This window comes from Urtica dioica, chromosome 8 (genome assembly GCF_054948205.1).
Source record: "Urtica dioica subsp. dioica isolate 48M chromosome 8, U.dioica_male_clone48M_v1_H2, whole genome shotgun sequence".
NCBI classification, from domain to species: domain Eukaryota; kingdom Viridiplantae; phylum Streptophyta; class Magnoliopsida; order Rosales; family Urticaceae; genus Urtica; species Urtica dioica.
In genome coordinates, this window is record NC_142763.1 from 30,668,168 (window position 1) to 30,692,964 (window position 24,797).

The 24,797-nt window shown below is 39.7% G+C and overlaps 3 protein-coding genes across 4 annotated transcripts; all 3 read left to right on the forward strand.

The window, feature by feature from the left end:
* The first annotated feature begins 5,133 nt into the window (after window positions 1-5,133).
* LOC149389133 (transducin family protein / WD-40 repeat family protein) lies at window positions 5,134-11,083 on the forward strand. Of its 2 annotated transcripts, none has more exons than XM_089622808.1 (10): window positions 5,134-5,291; window positions 5,667-5,733; window positions 5,853-6,103; window positions 6,581-7,178; window positions 7,712-8,338; window positions 8,717-9,148; window positions 10,095-10,289; window positions 10,400-10,456; window positions 10,584-10,646; window positions 10,750-11,083. In XM_089622808.1, the coding sequence occupies exons 1-10, from the start codon at window positions 5,257-5,259 to the stop codon at window positions 10,828-10,830; spliced, it is 2,406 nt and encodes an 801-aa protein (XP_089478934.1). In that variant the 5' UTR covers window positions 5,134-5,256; the 3' UTR covers window positions 10,831-11,083. The 2 variants fall into 2 exon arrangements, with proteins under 2 accessions (XP_089478934.1, XP_089478935.1); XM_089622809.1 differs by lacking the exon at window positions 5,134-5,291 and adding an exon at window positions 5,509-5,546.
* A 1,321-nt stretch (window positions 11,084-12,404) lies between these two features.
* LOC149389134 (Gibberellin-regulated family protein) lies at window positions 12,405-13,123 on the forward strand. Its single transcript, XM_089622810.1, has 2 exons — window positions 12,405-12,585; window positions 12,684-13,123. The coding sequence occupies exons 1-2, from the start codon at window positions 12,486-12,488 to the stop codon at window positions 12,875-12,877; spliced, it is 294 nt and encodes a 97-aa protein (XP_089478936.1). The 5' UTR covers window positions 12,405-12,485; the 3' UTR covers window positions 12,878-13,123.
* A 571-nt stretch (window positions 13,124-13,694) lies between these two features.
* LOC149389135 (thioredoxin domain-containing protein 9 homolog) lies at window positions 13,695-15,727 on the forward strand. The gene is made up of 4 exons (XM_089624815.1): window positions 13,695-13,918; window positions 14,058-14,333; window positions 15,000-15,158; window positions 15,274-15,727. Exons 1-4 carry the CDS (start codon window positions 13,895-13,897, stop codon window positions 15,451-15,453), a joined length of 639 nt encoding a protein of 212 aa, XP_089480941.1. The 5' UTR covers window positions 13,695-13,894; the 3' UTR covers window positions 15,454-15,727.
* Window positions 15,728-24,797: the final 9,070 nt, after the last annotated feature.

A 24,797-nucleotide genomic window follows, 5' to 3' on the forward strand; every position in this document is an offset into this window, starting at 1 on the left:
CCATAATAGCACGTTTAAACACAAAATACACAGCCTTCATTGCACGGTTACAATCATTCAAACCGTTGCAATTAGTGCATGGTATTACGACCAAAACAGTCACATGCACGTTAGTGTCTTATTCAAACCGTAACAAAAATTGTTTAATACCAAAAAGATGTTGTTTTATTGTATTAGAATAAAAATAAAATCGGAAGGAAAAAATTTAGGAATTATACCCAAGTTCTACCCGACCGACAGCGCGTGTAGTGGACTTGGGCTTCCTTAAGTCTTTGCCCGACTAAAAAAATGAGTCACTCTCTTAGGAACCCAAGAAGAAGTGATCGGAAAATAAAGTGTTGGGGCCTGTTGGACGATTTCCTTGAAGTTTTTTTATCGTCCTCCCACGGGTGCCAGATTATTTGAGCGAAAGCCTCCAAAGATACAACGACAGAACAAGGCAAGCTTTGCACCATAGTGCTTGACTTCGGCCAACTAGAACCACGGCCTGAAAACTATCACCGGACTACAAAGAAAAATAATTTTGGAGACGGATAAACGAAGCTAAGAAAGACGTGCTTTCGGTGTTTGTGTATTAGAATGAGAAGCAAAGGTCTCCTTTTATAGGAGAGCCAATCAATTTGGTTACAAAGCTTTCAACCAACGTTTATAGCCATTAAGGCTCCTTAGTGCCCGTCCATAATAGCACCCAACGTTTATAGCCATTAAGGCTCCTTAATGCTCGTCCATAATAGCACATTTAAACACAAAACACACAGTCTTCATTGCAGGATTACAATCATTCAAACCGTTGCATTTAGTGCACAGTATTAAGACAAAAATATTCACATGCACATTAATTTCTCATTCAAACCGTAACAAAAATTGTTTAATACCAAATAGATTTTGTTTTATTATACTAGAATAAAAATAAAATCGGAAGGAAAAAATTTAGGAATTATACCCAAGTCCTACCCGACCGACATCGTGTGTGGTAGACTTAGGCTTCCTTAAGTCTTTGCCCGTCTACAAAAATGAGTCACTCTCTTATGAACCCAAACCCTTTTGATCAAATTTAGTATATAAGCTTATATTAAGTCCACATATTAAGTCTTTGCCCATCTACAAAAATGAGTCACTCTCTTATGAACCCAAACCCTTTTGATCAAATTTAGTATATAAGCTTATATTAAGTCCACATATCTCTTCCATGTGAGACTCTTGTAAAAGCACTCTCAACCACAACACTTTTATATTTCCTTCACAATTATTGGTATTTTTCAACGTACTTTGAGTATCAATTTCTCATTCGATATGATTTTGGCAAATAAATAAAAATCTTATACCCGCTGGAACAAGGAATAAAAATACGCAAGAATTAATCAATTCCAGAGAATGAATCCCAACATTTTCCAATTTAAGAAAAAAGTGAGGTAAAATATATTTCATATATTTTTGTACGCATCTTCTCAAGTTTCTCTTTCGCTATTGCTTGCTCAACTCATGATAGCCAAAAAAATATATCCTCTTAACAATATAAGGTTTTTGGTAACCTTGATTAATTCATCATAGATCCGTTAGACAAATATTTGATTTGAATCCAAACTGGCCGAAATCTCGGATTAATTATTTTGGGGACAAAAGTTAAGTTGACTTATCAAGACATGCCTGACTCATGTGCTACATTTCGATTTTTAAACTTTAAACATTGTGAATTATTGAGATGGGGGGGCCTTAAAACAGTGAAATTCTTACTAATATATTATAATTTTCCATTGAGAACTTGTTAAAGTCTATCTTTTCTTTCATATGTTGGACGAGTATGTGAGGCCGTTTTGTTTGACGTTTTTCATTTGCTCATTCGGTGTTTGAAGCTTACAAGTCTTGGGGTTAACAATGGATATGAGGTTCGTGGGACCAAATATTTAAAGTAAATCACGTAGGATTTGTATATCTCTATTATTTAAAAAGGCATTGTCACGATCAGAGTTCTAGTCCATCCACTTTATATTTTAATGATTTCAAATCAAAGTAGTTAACATAAGGCTGTAGATTTTTGTACACATATTTTATACCTGAAATTCAAAGAAAGCCAATGAAAAAAGACTTTACATTTTGTAATTGATTTATTTATTTGACAATAGAAATTATTGAAAAGAACATCTAAAATAAAAGGTAAACTACAAAAAGCCTATATTTATTAGTTTATGAAAAAAAATATTACTGTTATAATATTTTTCAATATTTATAAACATGCCGAGATAGTAGTTTTTAGGAGACTGGTGTCTATGTATTCTTCTTATTGAGAGCTTTTTGTAGAGACAAAATTTGTTAAAAACGGAACTCAGAAACATAAAGTTATGATTTTTTTTTATTCCAAGTAACTAGGACGCCATTTTTTTTTATAGACACTGCATTTATTGAGAATATATCTTGGAAATTATGGTTATTTTTTTTAAAGCCATAAAAATGCCCTAAATTCTAGAAATTCTTACAAAAACATAGGGTATAAGTGTATAACTGCTTTTGAATTTTCTCTCGGTCAAGAATTTTCTAAAGACACCTAATTAATGCACACAAAATTTAGAAACTCAAATTATACTTTTCTATAAGAAGACAATTCCGAATTTTTAAGAATATGATACTAAAAACAAGTATATGAGTATAGAAGAAATCGTATACCTGAACTAATTAAGAATATGATGTTATTGGCAAATGGCAAGTAATCGAATATACAAGTAATCGAATATCTAACGTACTCACAACAAAAAGTCTAGAAAAGTGTAATTAATAATGGAGATCTTTAATAAAAACGTATTTGGAATGGGACTTGAATATACTAATCAATAACGAAATGGACAAGAAATCATAAGGATTCAGTTTGTCCAGTTTTATAACTACTTCGAAGATTGTACCATCCTAAGTTTAAGCTCGGGGCAAAATATAATTATGGCCTTGTTCATTTTTACTTTATTGGAAGTTTTGGTTCCAGCTTAAATGAAGTGTTACGTTTATGAACAAGAATGATATTCTAGTTAAATCGGATGGGAAATTTACATGAATGTTATCATTTTAACACTAATTTACTAAAATCAATCATAAAATAAATTTTTACATACTTATTAGGAAATGAACTGTAAAAAAAACTTTTATATCTTTAATAAAATTAGTTATGAACTTGTTGAATTTTGTGACAAATTATCATGAAATCTAATAATTTGTGATAAATCTGTCACAAAATTCAGTAAATTTTGTGACAGATCAGACACAAATTTCACAGTTTTCGTGACCAATTTCATTAAGAGTATAACAATTTAACATTAAAGATACATAAAATAATTTAGAAACTAAAATCCACCCTAATTTCGAATAAAGACTTAAAAAATGAATCAATACTAAATAATACAAAAAATTTATGTGAACAATACCGAAACAAAATCTAAGAATTATATATTTTGGCTGGAACATAATAGAATTTAGGTTTCATTCGTTCCGGCCACTTATGTTATCCTGAGTCTGAGTATTTCATAAATATGTTGTCCAAAAATACAGAATTATGATATTTTTGTAATGGGATTATTCCAAAATTATGATCATTTAATTTTTTTACCAAAATATAATAATTGCTTTTTATTCCAAATGATCTCAGTTATTTATTGACAAGTTTGTCGGTCATAGTTTTGAAATGATAAACAATTATAAAATTTTGGTCAAAAACTTTATAAATAGTCATAGTTTTGGAATAATCCCTATTATTTTTTTCTTATGCCCCTAATATTCAAGTTTCGTTCTTTTATTTACCTTTAAATTGGGTGGCATTTGCGGCTGAAGTTACAACTTCAGCCATTTCTTGCATTTGTGTCACTTATTTGCTAAAATTGCATCCGTATCACTTATTTGCATTTTTGTCACCTATAGAAAGTCTAAATTACCCTCACCTACAAAAGAGGCTGGTTCCGGCGGAGATTCGATGAGATTCAGCGCGATTCGAACGTAAAATTCGCTCAACTCACGAGGATGGTGGAGCGGGTTCTGCAGACCGCGCAGACCAGCCCGCCGGAGAAGGAGGCTGGCGGCCGAGTCGCGCCGGAGCGTCCAGTGGTGCGAGCGAAGGCGGCGGCGGTCGGAGATGAAGTGGATCTGCAGAACCGTGCGACCTCGTCGAGCGTGAACCCGGAATCCGGCGAGGAGGAGGCAGCGACGAAGCCGTGCTCGGCCGTGAAGGCGTCCCTGAGGGACGTCGGAGTGGCGGCGGCGGCGGCGAGCGTGATGCTGGCCGGGAACACGATGGCGATGGACGTCCTGCTTGGAAGCAGCGACGGCGGTCTCGTGTTCGAAAGGAGTCTACTTTTTTTTTGAAATATTTGACTGCGAGTCTACTTTTTGTAATTTATTCTGTGAGTCTATTTTTTTTCGAAATATTTGACTGCGAGTCTACTTTTTGTAATTTCTTCCGTGAGTCTATTTTTTTTTCGAAATATTTGACAGCGAGTCTACTTTGAAATCTGCGTAAGGGTATTTTGGTCCTATTTTTTTTTATCAAAGTGACATCTATGCAACACCTTTTTTCGTCGTGACTCATTTACAATTTGGAGTCGAATTTATGACTTTGATGCAAATCTCTCTTAAATTGGTGGGTAGATCCAACCCCTGGGAGTAACGACTTTCCAGTCCCAAAAAATTAAATGTGGCCTAAAAATTTGTTAGCCCAACTAAAATTCTACTGTGAAAATTATCTGAGCAGCCTTGTCATAATATTTTTTTTTCGAGAACATCTCGATTCTCATTCTTATTATGACAATCCCTCCTTTTAAAATACATTTTTTTAATACATTTTTTTTTTCTAATTATTTAGTTTTATTATACTTATATTTTTTTTAATTTTTAGTTTCATTTCAATTATTAGTTTAGAATTTCATTAAAAATATCGGTTAAATGAACTAATAATAAAATAAAACTAAGTATTTATAAATGTTTGGAAATTCAAGGTATTCAAAGAATCATTGTCTCCGAACGAGGTATCCGTGGAATTTACCCCCAACACTATTAAGCGGCCTGTAAACCCCTGAAATTGGCTTGTTCTGGCCCAGAATAATCTCTTGCTCTCCTGAAATAAACAAAAATAATTGTTTATATAAAAAAAAAGAAATAAACAAAAATAATTATTGTACTAGAAAGAGCACGCTTGTCTGAGTCTGACAGACTCCAAATTTCGTATGTTACACACAGACAGAGCCACAGGAGAGTCGGTTCAATAATTTCAAAGCCAAACCAGCCATGGCTAACATAGACATCAAGACCATGACACGAAGGTTCACTTTTATTCCCCTCATTCTTCTCTTTGCTGTTGAAGCTCGCGGAGCTGATTTTTGGCGGTTCATACAAGTTCTTTCTATACCACGTCTTTGATCGCATGAATGTTTGACACAATTGAAGTGGAGGGATAGATATTGATTTTTTTTTTCAGAGAATCGTCGTCATTAAACCATAAATTTGTGCTCGCTTGGGAAATTCGGTCCTTTTTTTTGGGGGTGTTTAATCAATATGATCATTTCATTTCGTTCCAAGTACTGAAAAAGGATTTGATGACTTTTTTTTTTTTTTTTTTTTCATATGATCGTTTCATTTTCTGGAAACTTATATATGAGTATGACTATATTATATTTGTTTTGTGGCTTCTTGTTTAGGTATATTGAAACTTGCAACACGCATGGCGTCCTTCCTAATGATTCCATTTTGTGTGTTCTGTATAAGGTCTGTGCTCATTATGTTACCGAAATTCTCATTCTCTCTTCTTTTTTTTTTTTTTTTTTTTTTTTGTCCGGTAAGATTGATCTATCATTGATGTTTATGTTCCATTTTATCATTTCCAGGCCGAGGAAAAAATATGTCGCCGTGAGTTCTGCAGCGTTGAGATCTTCTTGGACCATCTCAAGGACGCTGATTTTCTGCCGCTACTCGACATGTGTTCGATGATCGATCGTTCCGACATCGATGCCGTTGATGTGTGCAATGGATCGCCGTGCGGTTTGAAAGGAGAGAATGCGTTGACTTTGATGCGTGCGGTCAACCAAAAGCTTCGAGTCGTTGATCTGAACGACTCCTTCGGAAAGAACTTCTCACGGTGCGCGTCATTCATTATGAAAAGTCTTTGTCCCCGTTTGGTATATGAACAGGATATTTGGAACACAGAATGCTCAAATGAGTAATTTGAATAGAATATTTGAATTTCTCTGTAATTTAATAAAAAGAAGTTTAGGAATAACAGTTCAATTATGTGAAACACTAATTAAGCTAACTTTATTCAAGAATTAGGTTTCATGGATTAGATATATTTTCCAAAAACAGGAGCCTTGGGTAGAGAGTAACGGTTTGGCTCATTACTTAGTTATCTTGTTGCTTGAAAATTCATAACCCTTCTATTCTCACCTTTCCTTGCTGTTTAGTAGATTCTAGGCTCTTGATGAGTTTGTTTGTGTGGCCTATAATTGTTCAGATTCTTTTACTTATTCGGCTGTTATATATGGTTTAATTAACTACCATGATCTATAATATTATACATACATATACATTTCCTTTATTCTGGTGTTTTTCATATTAGGGATCTTTCTCAGAACGGTTTGCCGTCCCAATTCTTGGTGTTGCTGGCTTCCAATATCCGAAAGCTCAACATGTCGGGAAAGTTCAATCAGATTCGCACGCTAAACCTCGATTTCAGTAGCTCACTCACGAGCTTCCACGAGGACTGTTTCGCTTCGATGCCCAATCTGAAGAGTCTTTCCATGTGCGAGACGAGGATCTCGAATCTCTGGACGACCTCCGCGGCACTCTCGAAGCTCCCGTCCCTCGTCGAAGTCCGGTTCCAGAATTGGCTGTGTTGCAGCGGAGCCGACTCGTGCGTCCCATCTTCTTGCGAGAAGTTGAATAAGCGGGCCCAGTTGGTTGAGCCGAATGTGAACCTTTACTCTCGAGGACTGTCTGTCAACACTCGCGAGCTCTTAGATGAAAACTCGAGAGCGGAGTTGATTCTGAGGAGTTTGATCTCGGTTAATGAAGTTATCGAAGATAATGAAGCCCAAAGCATGGTAGAGGAGGATTCATCAGACTACAGCGAGACTGAGTTTTTCAATCATCTGCAAGAATATGGTAACGATGAGTTGTCGGCTTCAGCTAATGTTTATCAAGAGTGGCATGAACAGGTATCGAATACGAATTTTTTTAATGGATATTTTTCTTTTTCTAATAGACTGTTAATAGTTTTGGTGACCTGAATGGGCTTGGACGGGCCTGGAATATCTGCAGTGGGACAAAATATGATATTCGTGGGATATAGATAGGGATTTTGGTTTTATATATTCTCAATTTTCTCTTTGACGTCGCTCCCAATTTTTTTTTGTTCACTCTCCAGTTATAACCTACTTTTCATCGCAATAAATTTCTCTTTCTTTGCCAGTGGTTCTGTCCCATCTTGGGTTTTCGATGTATACTTGTGTGTTCTTGATTTTTAGTCTTCCACTATTTTACCGTGATCGATTTGTTCTAGGGAAAGAATTTTTTCGAGAATTTATACTCTTTTTTTTTTTTTTTTTTTTTTTTTTCTTTCGATATATGATTGCAGGCATATTTTCTAACTTAGTACTTCTGAAATTTAGGCTTTGAAAAATGGGTTGTTAATTATTGCTAGTCATCATTACAATCTTTCGTACATTACCTTTGAACTTGAATGTATCAGGATTCTAGGGATATTGCACAAATTCAAAGCGACGAAGAGTCAAATCGTACAGAAGATGTTGGGTTAAGTTATATTCCTTACCATACTTCACCGATTTGTTTCGAACGGCATTACAGGGAGTACATGATAGCTTCATTACCTCGTCTGAAAAATCTAGATAACTTGACTATCAGAGACACCGACAAGGAGAGGGCGTGCAAGACATACTTGGATCACTTTGAACACCTTCCATATAGAAGAAACAGCAAGGAATCTCTTGTTAGCATTTTACAAAAACGAGAACTCAAAGCACGATCCACTCCGGTGAGAAACTCTTCGTTATTGTCTGGAAATTCGCAAAATTCATACACGAGGTCATTTTGTGCTGCCAAGATGGGATCTTCTGCGTGGCCTTTATTGCGTCCGCTTTCTATCTCGGGCAGCCAAGTCGGGGACGAGAGACGGATATATCGTCCCAGACAGTTTGAGTATCACCCGTGTGACTCGAGCATGATGGTTTTCGGAACTTTGGATGGTGAAGTTATCGTCCTCAACCATGAGAGCGAGAGGATTGTCAGTTATATCCATTCACTTGGAGCAATGAACAGTGTGCTTGGACTCTGTTGGCTAAAGAAATTTCCATCTAAGGTAAGTCATAAAATAAGTATAGTTATGTCAGGCGTCATGATTAATCAATTTCATAATGGTTTTGAAAGGTCAACTTTGCGACAAATTTGATTTTCTCAGGACATAGTTGAGAAATTGGGCCGATACGACCTTTTTAGTTTTCCATTTTTTTCCTAGGTTTCTGTTGCTTTCTTTTGTTTTTTTTGTTTGTTTTCCGTCTTGGATTTTTATGTTAATGTGGTTTGTATTTTATAGTCACCACACTAAGTATTAGATTTCTTCAACGAGTTCGAATATATTTTTATTTTTATTTTATTTTTATGGTAAAACCATCAATGCAAAACAGATTGTCATCTTAGATAATAATAATACTTGTCTTGTTTTCCGAAAAACTGTCAGCTTATTGCGGGTTCCGACAACGGATCACTTAAATTATACGATATCCGACATGTGGCGCCAAGAATGACAGGCGTACACAACGCCGTAACTTTTGACGAGTTTGACCAACTGACGTCTGTTCATGTCAACTCCACCGACGAACTATTTCTCGCGAGCGGGTACTCAAGAAACGTTGCTTTATACGACATCGGTACAGGGAAACGTGTAGAGGTGTTTGACAATATGCATCGAGAGCATATCAATGTTGTCAAATTCGCGAACCACTCTCCATCTATTTTCGTTACTTCTTCGTTTGATCAAGATGTCAAGATGTGGGACCTGAGACAAAAACCAATACGGCCATGTTATACTTCGACCAGCTCTAGGGGTAATGTCATGGCGTGCTTTTCTCCTGATGATTACTATCTCTTGGTATCTGGTGTCGACAATGAGGTCAGTGCTAGACTACATATTTTTCGGAGAGGCATATTAGTAGTTCTATATTTATTTAATCACGACTTAACTTAGTAGAAACTAATCGTTGGAGTGGGTCATTCGGGGTCAGGAGATAAGTTTAGTTGTTTTACTGGAAGAGTAAGGCAGAGTGAGATTGACCTACCTCTCAAATTGTAGGCCGATTTGGTGTTATCAGACTATCTCTACTCAATCTTCCTTTTCCATCTCTATTTTACTTCTTTACATCAATGAGCAATGAAGTGTTTTTTTTTTATCTCCACTCCATCTCTATTTTACATATTCTTCAAAGAATATCCTAAGTATATCCTCTCCCCCTTTAATATTTTATAATTTAGTTTTAACCCATTATAATTTCTATGTATAACAAATTTTCCCAGCAAAATTAATTTTTTAATATTAATCCAAATACATATATATTATTAATAATATGTCCGAAAATACAAAATATGATATTGTCTATGTAAGATATTGTGATTTTTATAGTAGTAGTTGTAATTATTATTATTATTATTCACGTATGAGTTGTATTTGAATTAATGTTTTTTTAGAATGCACTAATTTATAAATAAGTACATAATACATAAAGTGTCAAATTATACTTATAAATTAAATTTTGGACTAATTTTATAATTCTTAGAAACTTCAGGTTTTAAAAAATAGTTACAGAGATGAAACAGTGCATCTTCAAATATGAAAGATACACGGTTCAAATTAGCTTCATATTTAGAGAATGAAGATGATTATGAAGATGGAGTGCATCTCTATGTCCATCTCTATCTGTGCTCTCATTGTTTTAATTATCAGTTAAAGTATCGAATTATGTTTTTTCCGCTCGTCCAATGGTTTCCTCGAATTGAATTTAACACTATTAATCTGCAAAAATAATTGATTATCTAAACTCTCCGCCTCTATGGGTGCATAGGTTAGGCAACTTTTAGCCGCTGATGGGAGGCTTCATTTGAAATACGATATAGCCCCCACAAGAAGCTCCCAAAACTACACTCGATCATATTACATGAACGGTCGAGATTATATCATCAGTGGGAGCTGCGACGAACATGTGGTCCGCGTTTGTTGCGCTCAAACAGGAAGACGTCTCAGGGATATATCTTTAGAGGTAGATCATGATTCATCTTTGTTCTACAGTTATGCAAACCGCATATAATAATAAGTAAATAAATTATAAAAAAAAAAAACGCAAATGCTTTGTGTGTTCTGATTATGCAGGGAAAAGCGTCTGGAACTTCTATGTACGTGCAATCTTTGAGGGGTGATCCGTTCCAAGTGAGTATTTTTTTTTTTGAAGGGGAGCATTATTTCTTTTATTTATTTATTTTTTAACTTGAAAAGCTTCCATTACGTCAACAAACATGGTTTACATATTTACTTTTCCTTTTTTGAAAATACCCAGGATTTCAGCATGAGTATATTGGCAGCTTATACTCGTCCAAGCACAAGGACCGAAATCGTCAAGGTATGTATGCCCATATATTATTGGCTTGTTTGGGCTGTCTTTATTCACCGTCTTATATCAAAGTACTAATATATTAAGTATTCATTTATTGTAATCTGCGAAGGTGAATATGCTTGCGTCCAGTGAGCATGCAAATGACCACAGGAATAGGCAGCCTCGCCCAAACAATTGCATGGGAGGCTAAGCCCTTATTATCTCTTTACCGAGCCATGTTGTAGATATATGTATATAAGAACAATAATAATTGACAAGTCACTTTGTTTACTTGTCATTGTAAGTGAAAATGTACAGATTACAAGTACTCGTTTTGGTAGAAAACGAAGCAAGTGTTAGAATGCTGTAGCTTGTAAATGTTTGTTGTATCTTATGGAAATTTAGAAACAGACGACGTGTACTTAAACTGTATTTCGCAAGTGGGTAGTGGTGGTTATTTTTAAGTGCACAGAGTTCTTACTATATAAACATAAATGTATATCATATATATTTAATTTCATTTCCTGTAACTGTGACCAAGTTTTAAGATGATCAAAACATGTTACTCCATGGAGACTATTTTGAGCTGAACCATGGTGGGTCTTATCTATCGTGGAGCTCTCCGGGGCCGGGCGTGATCAAGAACGCATTCAGTACAGTCAACCTTGCTCGAGACCATCGAATTATCCGTAGACCAGAGCTGGAACAGAGTATGGTATCCAAAGGTGATTGTAAGTCTTTTTTTTTTTATTTTTTTTATGTAACTTACTGCTGTAATTTTAACTTCCAAGGTTGCTTGATTACATTTCTTCTCCTTTTGTTGGATTTCTATTGGGGTTTTTTTTTTTTTTTTTTTTTTTTTTTTTTTTTTTTTTTTTTTTTTTTATGTCTGGGCCGATAGTGTAGTCATTCGGCTCTAAGAAAGAGCGTCTCGGGTATTGCTAACCCTGGAGAATCACCCTACTTCTGTAACTTGTTTATGTAGGAGTTTGAAATTAAGCCCTGTGTTTTTCATGCAATAAAACTTAAAAACAAATTCTGGATGATTAGAGTTAGAGAGATACTTTTGAGACCATCCTAAATAGATTTAAAAGGACTAAACTGAAGTAGAACATCTCGCTTCCTTTTCAAACTTGATCCCTCATTTTTTTTTTATTCTAATTCTATAATTTCTATTTCTATTCACCTCTTTCCTGTTACAACAATATATACCCTCAAATCTCTGTCTCATTTTTCCTGTGCTCCAACCAAACGAATTTCTTGTGCGTATCTTAGCTTGTAAATTATGTAATTAATGTAGATGGATGAAGAACTCGTTAGATGTTTGATCTCTACATGATATGCGACGCTTGATTGATATCAGGTAATACCTTACATTATGCGAGACAGTTGGCAGTGAAATGGGTCAATAATTCAGAGGCAGAAACTGCCAAAACCGTATGGGTCCTATTCACGAGTACAGAAACCGCGTTACGATGATAATATCAAGGTCTGTGACCGTGACTACTGATTACTATTTCCAGATTGCGACAAACTTTGTTTCTGTATATCCCCAATACACTTACATGCATGCATTCGGATTTGCAACACAAATGTACTTATGATTTAATACCATCCAGCTCATATTGCCCGTATCGGTACGGATGAAATCGCTTCCTTAGTACCTACTTTCGATCACCCACAGGACATGTAACACAAGGATGACTGTGACAGCTCAGCTGCTTTTTAACGCTCGTTAAGATAAAAAAAAAAAAAAAATTCTACCGTTTCCAAAGCCACCTCTTATACATATATATAACCACACATGAGTGAGTGACATATAACTTACTCTCACTCACAACACAACACAACACACTAAAGTTAAAGATGAAAGTGAATATATCCTTTGCAGCTCTTCTTCTGGGTGTGTTTGCTCTTTCTTGTCTGATCTCCATCACAGAAGGAGTGGCTGATTTGAACCCAGCAGGTAATTCAATTCATGGTCAATATGTATATGATTAAAAGGTGTAGTACTGTAGTTAAAGAAATCATATGAATGGGATGGATATTTGCGGAAATGTGTAGGAGGAGTAGGGTATTGCGGGGAGAAATGCGGGAAAAGGTGTGAGAAAGCGGGGATGTTGGATCGGTGCATGAAGTACTGCGGGATATGCTGCGAGAAGTGCAAGTGCGTGCCATCTGGCACTTACGGCAACAAGCACGAGTGCCCTTGTTACCGCGACCAGCGCAGTTCCAAGGGAACCCCTAAATGCCCTTAGCTTCATTATTTATACTCCTGATCTTGGTCGTGTATCATATCTTGTTTGTATTTGCTTGATAATCTTCTTTCGGAGGAGCTTATTAATAAGGTCTATATGGTCATGTGACTTGGTCTTGACTCTTGTCATTATCGTATCAGTTCATGTAAAGCTCGAACGATCGAACATGTGTGGTCTTATTTTAAAGCTTGGTGATACCCAAGAGCAACTAAAATTAATAAATTAAATAAATATTAGCCCCCCCCCCCCCCCCCCCTTTTTTTTTCTCTCTTTTAGCCTTGATGAAAAAAAATTAATTATTTCATTCCCATCACCCGCTAATATCGATTTCTGGCTAGTCCCTTGGTACACAGAGCAACTTTATATCTCGAATGAAATGTACGAAAAACATGAAGTATTGGATTTCTAGGTTTGAGAAGTGAAATAAAATTTGGGGAAAACGGAACTCTGTTCTTCAAAGAATCAGAGACCAATTGATTTATTCCACTTGATTGAAAAGTACAGGATAACAAGGCTTATATAGCTGAGTAAAAGAAATAAAACGACATACAACCAAATATAGCTGAGACTATTGTGTACAAAGGCTAAACGACATATGAACTAAACCTTAGTTTTAATATGAAGGGACTTCATAAAATTTATATGGCATCATTTATAAGTTCATGGAGGAGCCTATGATATGCCACCAATTATATGTCCTGTGTGTGTGAAATTGACATGCGATTAGTGACTGCCTACACATAGATATTAGAGATTGAAGGGAATTATCATTTGGACTTACAATGAGATATTTGTGGCGTTTCGTCTGTAGGAAAACTTTTAAAGCTTATTGTAACGAAGGCCCATAATACGAACATAAAGTCCAACCCAAAATTAAAACGGCGTCTGTTAAGGATAAAGGAAAACCGGGAAAAGCGATTTTTTCTCGCTGGTTTGTGTCTTTGAAAAGAGGAGTATAGAAAAGGGAAAAAAAAAAAACCTGAAGTAAGTCTCTGAATCTACAAGTGAGCTTCATCAATGGACCACTCAAAAATCCAGGAGGTAAAGAAAGTTTTACAACCTCATTTTATCAGCAAGCAAACACACTCTGATGCTCTCGCAATCATTTTTGAATCTACAATCATTAAATTTTATTGTTTTTCCTAACCTGTGTTGGTAATTGTGGCGGTGATCGGAGAAGATTGTGGAGAGGCAGTTTCTAACGGTCGCGAAGGCGGTGGAGGATAAGATCGATGACGAGATCGCAGCGTTGGATCGGCTTGACGCGGACGACATCGAGGCTATCAGGGAGCGGAGGCTTCAGCAGATGAAGAAGATGGCGGAGAAGCGTAGCCGTTGGATCTCCCTCGGACACGGCGAGTATTCCGAGATCTTCTCCGAGAAGGACTTCTTCTCCGTCGTCAAGGCCAGCGATCGCGTCGTTTGCCATTTCTATCGCGAGAATTGGCCTTGTAAGGTATGTAGTGTTAACAAATTTCAAGTTTATTTCTTCTTTGTGGAATTTGTGTTTGATTCTGGAATTCGTTGTGCATTTGAGTTTGGTTGTTTGTTTTTTCCTATGGAAGGTGAATGCATGAAAGACTAGATTCATTAATTGTGTTTGTTAGTATTTTTGGTAGACTTTGGATTTGCTGTTTGCTGCTGAAATTTAACAAACATATCAAACGGTAGTGAGTTTTTGGGATTGCAAGGTTTTGTCTTGACTGAAATCAAAGGTTAAGCTCTTTATGTCAAATTGTGAGTAGGGTTCATTGTAGTGCAAACCCCGATTTCTTCTTTTAAGTTTGACGAATTCGAGGTTTTCATTTCACCTAAGAAGGTTGATTGGTTGGGGGGAAAGAAAGTTGCCCCTTTTTCCCGAGTAAATGCCGAAGCTTTTCTGATTTGCTTTAAGGTTTAATGAAAGCTATGTACATAGAAAGACAGAGAGTGAAGCACTTAAATAGGAAGCTAGAATGTATTGGTTTGAGAAATGGAAATTTGGATGCTAAGGTTTGAAGCAAAGTATCTTGGTCTGTTGTCTGGTTTGCCCCATGAAGCGTTACTTCATTATTTATTTATTTAATCAAATCTAATTCAAAATTGAAAAAGAAAATCAAGATAGACAATTCATCTTGTGTAGGTAATGGACAAGCATATGAGTGTATTGGCAAAGCAGCACATGGAGACACGTTTTGTGAAGATCCAAGCCGAGAAAAGCCCCTTTTTGGCAGAGAAACTAAAAATCATGGTTCTTCCAACTCTTGCCCTTATTAAGAATGCCAAAGTGGATGATTACGTGGTATGCCATTTCAAAATGTTTTTCTGGGTGCAGACTTATATTGACATTGACAAGTATTGTTTATGTGTGTGTACATTATCAAACTATAACATTTAGACATGGTACTTCATGTCAGGTCGGATTTGATCAGCTTGGTGGGACTGATGAATTTAGCACTGAGGACCTAGAAGAAAGATTGGCTAAAGCACAAGTCATTTTTACCGAGGGTGAGTCATCGATACGTTCCACGGGCTCTAGTGCAAATACAAGGAGTATTCGCCAAAGCACCAATCCAGACTCCTCAGATTCAGAATAAGATTTTCCTTTTATGTAAGGTATATACTTACTCGTTGAATTTATTATGATTTAAGTTATTTATGTTTCATCTGTTTTTCCTACCTCTAAAGCGTACGGCCTCATATCCGATTTGCGTGCTAAGGAAAGTGTAAGGATGGTATGATGATGTGTAATTTTCATACTGTCAATATGAGTTTTGACATTTGCTGAGGTTGCTATAGGCTGTGCTTTTTATGTGCGGATTTTGTTGTGCAAATATGAGAAGGTCAAGTGATTGGTGTGTTTGTTTAAAAGCTATTCATTTATCTTGTTCGTGAAAGCAAGGTTCAAAATCCATATTACTTGTAACCAACGTTCAAAATGCCGTGGGATTTTCCACAGTTTTTGGCCCCCCACTGGCCAACGAAAGTAATGTTTCGTGGAAAATCATAGAACTAACGTGTCGTTTCGCGCAAATAGAGTCACGACCCCATGATTTTTGGCCACTTTAAGGCTGAAAATAAAATGATTTTTTTTTACCACTTTAAGGTAGAAATAACATAATTTTCCATGGATAAATTTCGAAACGTGTTAAAGAGAACCCACCAGACAATATAATATGTCTTTCAATGCTGTCGTTAAATATGGGCGTTCGGCCATAACTTCCCTTTCGGTTTTGGCCGACTAATACTAGATAATAAGATTTTTTTTTTCTTTCACATGTTTATGATTTTATTGACTACATAATTTGATTATTAAATCAAATTAATTTTGATTTTTATGCTGTCTATTTTATAAAATCTTTATAAGTGTTAATTATGTGTTTGACTCAACTCTTGAAACTGCACGATGTTCGATCTAGAGCTGGACCCTATAACTGCATGAGGGCAATGGATGTGGAGTCTTCTAATCTCGTCTTGCGTCGAGAAGTGATTTCGGGCTCCTCATTTTCTCGTCAAAAGTCTGTGTTCTTCGTGTTTTCAACGTTCGTCATGGTCTTTGTGTTCTTCATCTAAGAAATGAACGAGAGGGGCGAAGAATTTTCCCTCGATGCGCGTTTTGACGCCCACGTTAGTTGAAGTGAGGGGCTCTATGCTGTTATCGAGTGTCGAGAGAGAATATTTTTAATGAGAGAAAGTGAGTTGAGAGAGAGGTAGAGATTCTCCAAGTTCAAAAAAACTTACCTTGAGTTTTGAATGAAAATAGGTATTTATGAGTATGTCTTGAATCATGAGAGAGCCTAGTTGGGCTTTGATGACAAGGGGTTTGGCGGCGAAAAGTAGGTTGGCTAGCCGGTTGGGGGCAGCCAGGTTGGCAGTGAAAAACAGGTTGGCGACGAAAGCTGATGAGTGTTAATCACTCATATGAAATCTCACCCTTTTACACGAAAATCCACGCTAGTTTTTAAGGCATTTGATAGTTTTTGGTAGTTTTTAATATGTTTTAAGTTCAAGAGAGTGCACACGAGAATAAAAGCGAGCGAAGTAGGAGCTTTAGGCACAGGAATTGAGCTCGGGAGCTAAAAGTCAAAGTTGGAAAAGTCAACACAGACTTGCGCGTCGCGTAAGAGACAGCGTGCGACGGGCTTGAGTTTTTCCAGGCACGCAATGCGCGAAGACCCTGCACGTTGTGCAGCCATAATTTTCGATGCACTCAAGTCTCTGATCCAAGCGCAATGGCCGCGCATAAGGACCGCGTTGCGCAAAAGGAAGCGTGTCGCGCAAGGTGACGAACCCAAAATTTAAAGAGATCGGATCTGAGCTAATCTTGGCCCTTGGATCCCATCCAATGGCCCAAATAGCTCCAGAAAAAGAAAATCCAAAGCCTTAAATTCTTTTGGGTATCCAAATACATCATAACAAATTTTGGAGGAGAAACCAAGAAAGCGAGATTTAGAAGAAAACCATTGAAGAAGAAAAAGCTTGGGCTTGAAGAAGAAGAAGAAGAAGAAGAAGAAGAAGAAGAAGAAGGAGGAAGAAGGAAGAATGAGTAGTGACAGCCTCCTATACCATCGTCCTTTATCTTAGTTCTGGTTACCTCTTATTCTCCATCCATCTTATTTTCATTATCGCTACCTTTTTGCTTGCTTCTTAAGATTTCTTGAATTCTTGCTATTTTCGAGACTTTGATGCATGGATTTGAGTTTTGATTGTCTTGATTTACGTTTTTACTCTGAGATTTTGTTATTGTGGATATGTTGATTCAACTGTGATGTCTCTTTACTTCATTGTTTTGTTGATTACTCTTATTGATATTTTGCTTTGTTTAATTGTTAGGATGAGTAGCTAAATCCCCTGTAAGAGAACGATGCAGTAATTGGTGGGTGTGTAAGTTGGTTCATGGCTTAGGATGTAAGTGTTTTTCTAGGGAGGAAAATCGAAGGAGTAATTTCATGGGTTGTAGGTGTTTTTCATTCTCCTAGTTAGCTTAGCTACCTAATTAATGAGTTTTGCTCCTTGTTTTGAGACCGAGATGGTAAAAACAAGAAAGAACTATCCAATCCATCATTAGTCCACCTAGATCTATAGAAAGATTAGGGGAGTGGTGTAACCGTTTGAGCCTCGGACTTAGTGCGGTAGGTTGTTTTAATAGAGTCCCAACCGATAGCGTAAGCTCGTCAATCTATTAGGTCCCTAGCGACTCGAGAGAGGTTAGTGGATAATTCCGAGAGGTAAGTTTAGAAACCCTTATTTTCTTTATTAGTTTTGAGCCCAATAGCCAACACCTTGAAGCCAACGAAATCGTGTTCCCCGCTTTCCTTACAGTTTTATCTCGTTATTTCTAGTTTTATTGATTACTTTGTGACACCAAACATTTTGAAAAACCCCCTTATTTACTTTTACTTCTTTGAAAATCCGAATTTGATTTAAACCTCTTAAGTCTAATAGTCGTGCTAATTGTCTCCGTGGGATCGATATCTTTTATTACTTGACGAAACTCGTACACTTGCGAGAGGTGTGCCTGGAGAAATTCACCGATCAAAAGGCAATTTGGCAGTGAATGGAGGTTGGCTTCCATCCGGAGAGTTTAAGAGTTCTCGCTCATTCGAGTTGGTTTCAAGTATTTTTTTAACAGAGTTTACTCAAAGATTTCGTCAAGGAGTTGACTCGAGGACTTCGTTTGGAGAGTCTATCTTGAGAGCCTTGCTCAATATTTTGTCTCAATGAATTTGTTTGAGACTTCATCTTAAGGAATTCTTTTGGAATCCACGCAAGGATTTTATCGAATGGAGGACTTGTGTTGACTCAAGGACTCGACACTCGAGTACTTGAGAATCGACTTGATGACCTTGGAGTTGACTCGATGACTTTAAGTTCAACGCGATAAATTGACTTTGGAGTCGACTCGATGATTTTGTTAAGGGCTCGACTCGATGATCTTGGAGTCGGCTCGATGACTTTCAAGTCGACTCGAGGTCTTTGGATTCTTGTGGAAGGGAAATATCTTAAAATTTAACGAAACTTAGATTTTCATATATAAACTAAATCGGTAGATTTTTTTGGGTAGATAATATGTACTAATTCACGTGTCATATTATTTTTTCACGTGCAGCTAGTTCAAAACATCATTCAAACATTAAACATTGTCTTGAACGTAGATAACTACATGTTATTGTTAATATTAACTCATAGAGTGAGTGCTAGTACTAATGTATCATCTACCTATTCTAATTAGGGTTGCACAATCAATCCCATGGAATTGGTTTAGTGGCAAGGGAGATTCTTGAGACCTTGTATGTTTTCAGTTCGATTTCCCCTAGACCCAACAATTGGAGCCACTGTGGTAGTCTCTCGGTCGATAATGCTAGAGTCTCGTGGATTTTAGTCGGGTCTACTCGGACACCACAATATAAAAAAATAGGGATGTACAAAATCGACCAAAAAATTGGATTAAATCGATAACCGAACCGATCCAAAACTGAAAATTGGTGCCACGTCATATAAATGAATTTCGGATTCAGAAAATCGATTCAGCTTAAAAAACAGGACCGAATATCGTTTTAAATTCTGGAAAAATTGGTTATCGAATATTTAACCTAATATTTTTATTATAAAAATATAAATAATTATGCTAGGATTGTATGATTCATTTTTATTCGATTTTGATCATTGTAATAATTTTATAACCGCGTATGAATTTAAGAAATAATTTCAAATTGATTATGAATTTAAGAATTAGATAACCGATTTCTTTAAACAAGTATTAAAACTTGATCCATATATTAAAAAATTGGATAACCAAGTTTTGAAAGCTAATATTAAAATTGGATATTGGATTTTAAAAACTGGATAACCAAATATTCGGATAACCGAATTTCTAATTTTGACTAAACAACGCCGGTTATTGGACCAAATTTTTTTAAGCCAAAAAATTGCATTCAAATATAAAATATGGTCAAAACCAAACCGAACTGATCTTGTTTCAGCCCTAGTTCAAATGCTAAGAATTGTCCGACACAAATCTAAAAAATCAATTCAACCGTTAAATAATTAGCTGACAAATACTAGGTGAAATTCAGTTAGATCTCTATAATATTTGGTTGGGAAAAACAAATTGTACTTAATGATGTTATTTTGATTATTAGATGTGGTCAAATTTGCATTGATGTGTGGAATATGGATGGACGCGGCAAAAGTATACATTTTTTTTTTGATAAAGGGTGTGCCATTTTATAAATTAGTCAACCAAATCGGTTGCTATGACATGTTCGATACAAGGCGGACACTCAGAAAGCCAACAAACAGCGTTGGAGTAAGATAGGGAAGAGCTAGCAAGAAGAAAAGCCGGCTTATTACAATCACTATGAATAAAAGTAGGTAAGCTGGCGTTGACCTCGGCAAGGAGAACACGGATATCTGCGACAATAGGTTCTATGACGAGAGGGGGATCTCTTGCGGTGAGAGCTCGAATCAGGGGTCTGCTGGCGCACTCAGCCACATCGATAGTGAGATTCTGGGTTTTGGCGAAGAGAAGGCCTTCTCTCAAAGAGAGTGCGTCCGCAGCAAGAGGGTCAAGGCTTCCCTGTTGATGGCTGCAGAAAGCACTTGAGACGCTGCCCCGATGGTCACGAATGATGCTGCCAAAGCCTGTGACAGAGACGCCAACGGTGGTTGCACTGACGTTCAATTTTAGTTTACCGGCTTGCGGCGGCGACCACTTGGGCTTTGGGCGGGGCTGCGCCTTTTGAGGACGAGTGGAGCTCGCACGCGCCATCTGGAACTCGTGGAGCCACGGACTGGCTGCCTCCGGGAGCTTCGAGATCGGTGGAGCACTGCCGTCATGGACCGGGGAATTCCGGGCGTGCCAGATTTTATAGCAGAGGACAGCGAACTGATCACGATCGCTGCTGGATAACTGAGGCCAGATATCCTTCATCAATTCTCCCATGTTCTCCGCCGGGTGAGAGAGAACGTAGCCTCCCAGAGTGGTGCTCGACCACATTTTCCGAATGGGTGGGCAGCGAGCGAAGACGTGGGTTGTGTTCTCGAAGGCGCCGCACCGAGCACAGGACCGAGAACCAGGGACTTGTCTTCGGGCTAGCACGGCTAGAGTAGGAAGAGAGTCGGTCGCTATGCGCCACATGAGGATCTTGACCTTCGGTTGAACTTTCATGCGCCACAGGGTCTTCCAAAAAGTGGGGTTGGAGGAGGTTGACGTTTCCGGAGCCGGAGTGTCGGAGAGGAGACGATAACCAGATTTGACTGAGTACGTACCCGTAGCGTTGTGGCTCCAGATTAGGCGATCTGGCGCGGCTTGAAGACTCAGGGGGATGGAGAGAATGGCGGCTACGTCAGGAGTCCAAAGGAAACGATGCAATTTTTCCACATTCCATGAGCGGGACTCGGCGTTGATGAACTCAGAGACAGGAAGAGGGGCCGCCGGTGATGGGGCACTCGTGATAGGTTTGAAGCTTGTGTTTTGTGGGAGCCACCGGTCGGCGAAGGTATCAACGTGGCAACCGTCACGGACCTGCCAGTGAAGTCCTTTCTTGAGCACGTCTCTACTCCAAAGGATAGAGCGCCAGAGGTAAGAAGGAGACCTGCCCATCTTAGCAGAAAGGAACTCATCAGTATGATAATATTTGGCTCGGAGTACCTTGGAGGCGGAGTGTGTCGGGTCTAGAGATGAGGCGCCACCCTTGTTTGGCTAGGAGAGCTTTGTTGAAGCAGCTAAGATCTCGAAAGTTAAGCCCTCCCTCCGCCTTGGGACGGCACAGCGCATCCCAGGATCTCCAATGGATTTTTCTTTTTTCTGGATCACCGCCCCACCAGAACCTAGCCATAGACGCTTTAATCTCGTCGCAAATGGAGATGGGGAGCTTGAAGACGCTCATAGTATATGTGGGTAGGGCGAGAGCCACGGCCTTGATGAGGGTTTCCCTCCCCGCTTGAGAGAACATCTTGCCTCGCCATTGGGTGAGTCTAGTTGGGACTTTATCGCAGATCCCGCGAAACATGGCTTGTTTCTGTCGACCCACCAGATGAGGGAGGCCGAGGTAAGTGTCCAAGGTCGCCGAGGGAGAGACACCAAGAATCGAGGTGAGTTCAGTTCTGAGCGAAGACGCGACGTTGGGGCTGAATTTCGTTGCCGACTTCTGATAGTTGATGAGCTGCCCGGAGGCCGCCGCATAAGCGTCCAAGGCATCTCGTAATGAAGACACATCTCGCTGTCTAGCTCTGCAAAAAAGTAAGGCGTCATCGGCGAAAAAAAGATGGTCAACCCGGGGACCGCTCGTGCCGTACGCGAAGCCTGTGAGTGCACCGGTGATGGAACTCTTACGGATCAGAGATGAAAGTCCCTCGGCACAAATCAAAAAGAGGTACGGCGACAAAGGGCAGCCTTGTCTAATTCCCCGAGAGGGGACGACATTTCTGACGACACTGCCATTAATGTTAAAAGCGTACGTCGGGGATGAGATGCAGTGATTTACGATACGGCGCCATTTGTCGCTAAAACCCATGCGTTGAAGAATCAGGTCGATGAAGCTCCATTCGACTCTATCAAAAGCTTTGCTCATATCAAGTTTAACTCCAATCCATCCCCGTTTTCCTTTCTTCCGCTTGGAAATGGAGTGAAGTAGCTCGAAGGCAACGATAAAGTTGTCGGTGATTAGGCGCCCCGGGACGAAAGCACTTTGGGCCGGCGAGATGAGTAGGTCGAGGAAGTGTTTGAGCCGGTTAGCTAGGGCCTTCGTGACCATCTTGTAGACAACGCTGCAGAGGCTGATCGGACGGTAATCACTTAGTTTCCGAGGATTTTTTATTTTCGGGATTAAAGTGACTACCGTGCGATTAAACATGTCGATCGGTGCATTGTCGTTGAGGATTGAGAGGCAGACCGTGGTGATCTCGGATCCCACTACCTTCCACATACGCTGGAAGAACACCGGCTGGAAACCGTCGGGGCCCGAGGATTTGTCGGGACCCATATCAAAGACGGCTTGTTTGACCTCCTCGGCGGTGAAGGGGGAGTCTAATGCGGTGAGCTCGGTGGGGCGAAGCTGGGAGATCGGGGTGTCTTCGAAAAGGCGAAGTGATTCTGGTGACGGCGACAAAGACTGGAAGATATCGGAGAAGTAGGTCTCAGTGAGGCGCACAATGTCGGCGGGGTCTTCGGTCCACGTCCCGTCGTACTCTTCTAAGCCGCAGATTGTATTCTTTTTCTTTCGACTCCTAGCCTTGGAGTGGAAGAATTTGGAGTTCGCATCGCCCTCGCGAAGCCAATCGATACGAGAACGCTGCTTCCAGAAATGCTCCTCGAGACTTTGGAGCCGAGAGATCTCTTTCTGGGAGGCGCGAATCTGCTTAACAACGGAGTGTGGTCTGTCCCATTTTGGAGAAGGAGTAGCTTAGCCTCTGCTTCTCGGATTTTCTTCGGGAGGTGGCCAAATTTGGCGACGCTCCATTGCCGGAGGGTCTCGGCACAACGTGAGAGGCATTCCAACAGGGAGTCACCGGCACCCCGGTGAGGCCAGGAATTCCAATGGAGAGTGATAAGTTCAGCTGCCTCATCGTCCTTAAACCACCATGGCTCGAAGCGGAAAGGACGAGAAGGGGAGTGTCTTGGGACAGACTTGGGGTCGAGAAGTTCCTGAACGACTCGGTGATCGGAGCCATGGAAACCGAGATTAGAGATTCGGGAATCCGGGAAAAGATCAGACCATGGCTGATCGGCGACCACCCGATCGAGGCGTTCCCGAATATTGGCAGCCCCTGCCTGACCGTTATCCCAAGTCATCTGATCGCCACTCGAGGGTAGGTCACGAAGCTCGCAATCCTCGAGGCAGTCCGCGAAGTCGACCATACCCGGTCTTGAACGAGAAGAGCCACCCACCTTATCGCTGTACTTTAGGATCTCATTGAAGTCACCGAAACAACACCAAGGGAGGCTGGAAAGGTCTCGGAGCCGGCGGAGAAGACTCCAAGAGTGATGGCGTTGGTCTCTCAAGGGGTGACCGTAGAAGCCGGTCAAGCGCCAAAGGCGGCCAGCGGGGTCAGTGACCGTAGAGTCGATATGGGAGGGAGAGAAGCTATGAACATGAACAGACCAATCTGATTGCCAAAGAAGGAGAAGGCCGCCGCTCAGACCGCGACTGTCGACGCTGAAGCAGTTAGGGAAACCCACACGGCCTCCGAAATCACGAGACGATGACCAAAGAGCCTAGTTTCCGAGAGGAAAATCAGACATGGGGAGAGGCGACAGAGGACACCTTTGAGTTTAAGGAATGACTCGGGGCTCCCCAAACCCCGAGCATTCCATGCCAGGCAACTCATTGGACCCGGCGGGGCTGCGCGGCAGCCTCCGCCGATCCTGGGGTGGAGATGATTGCATCATCCACAGTTCGCCGAACCTTGTCATCTTTGGGTGTTTCGGAAGGGCCAGTGATCTTTCGTTTGGCCACTTTTGCCGTGTGTGGCCCTCCTGGTGAGCTGGAATGCTTCTCTCTGGCTAGCTTCTTCCAGGTGCCTCTTGAGGTTTTGGATTTGACGTTGTGGGTAGAGGAACCTAGGGTGAAAGGGGATGGGGAAATGAGTTCAAGTGAGTCTAAAATGGGGAATTGGGTAGGGAGACCTGATGGGAAAGGGCTGGAGGGTTGGGCTGGGAGACGGTGTGGGTCCATCGAGGTAAGGGAAGTGGGGGGATTGGGTTGGGCTTTTGGTGAGGTGACGGGTGAGGGGGTGGTGTGGGCCCGGTCGGGTATATGGGGGTGGTGTGGGCCGGGTCGGGTAAGGGTGGGATTAAAAGGTGGGGCTGGATTGAAGGGGACTCTGTGGTTTTTGGGGGAATAAGATCTAGCGGGATTTGAGGAGAAGTAAAGACGAGCGAGATTTGGGGCGAGGTAGAGGGGGGGTAGTTTGGCGAGATTTGGGGAGAGTGAGCTGG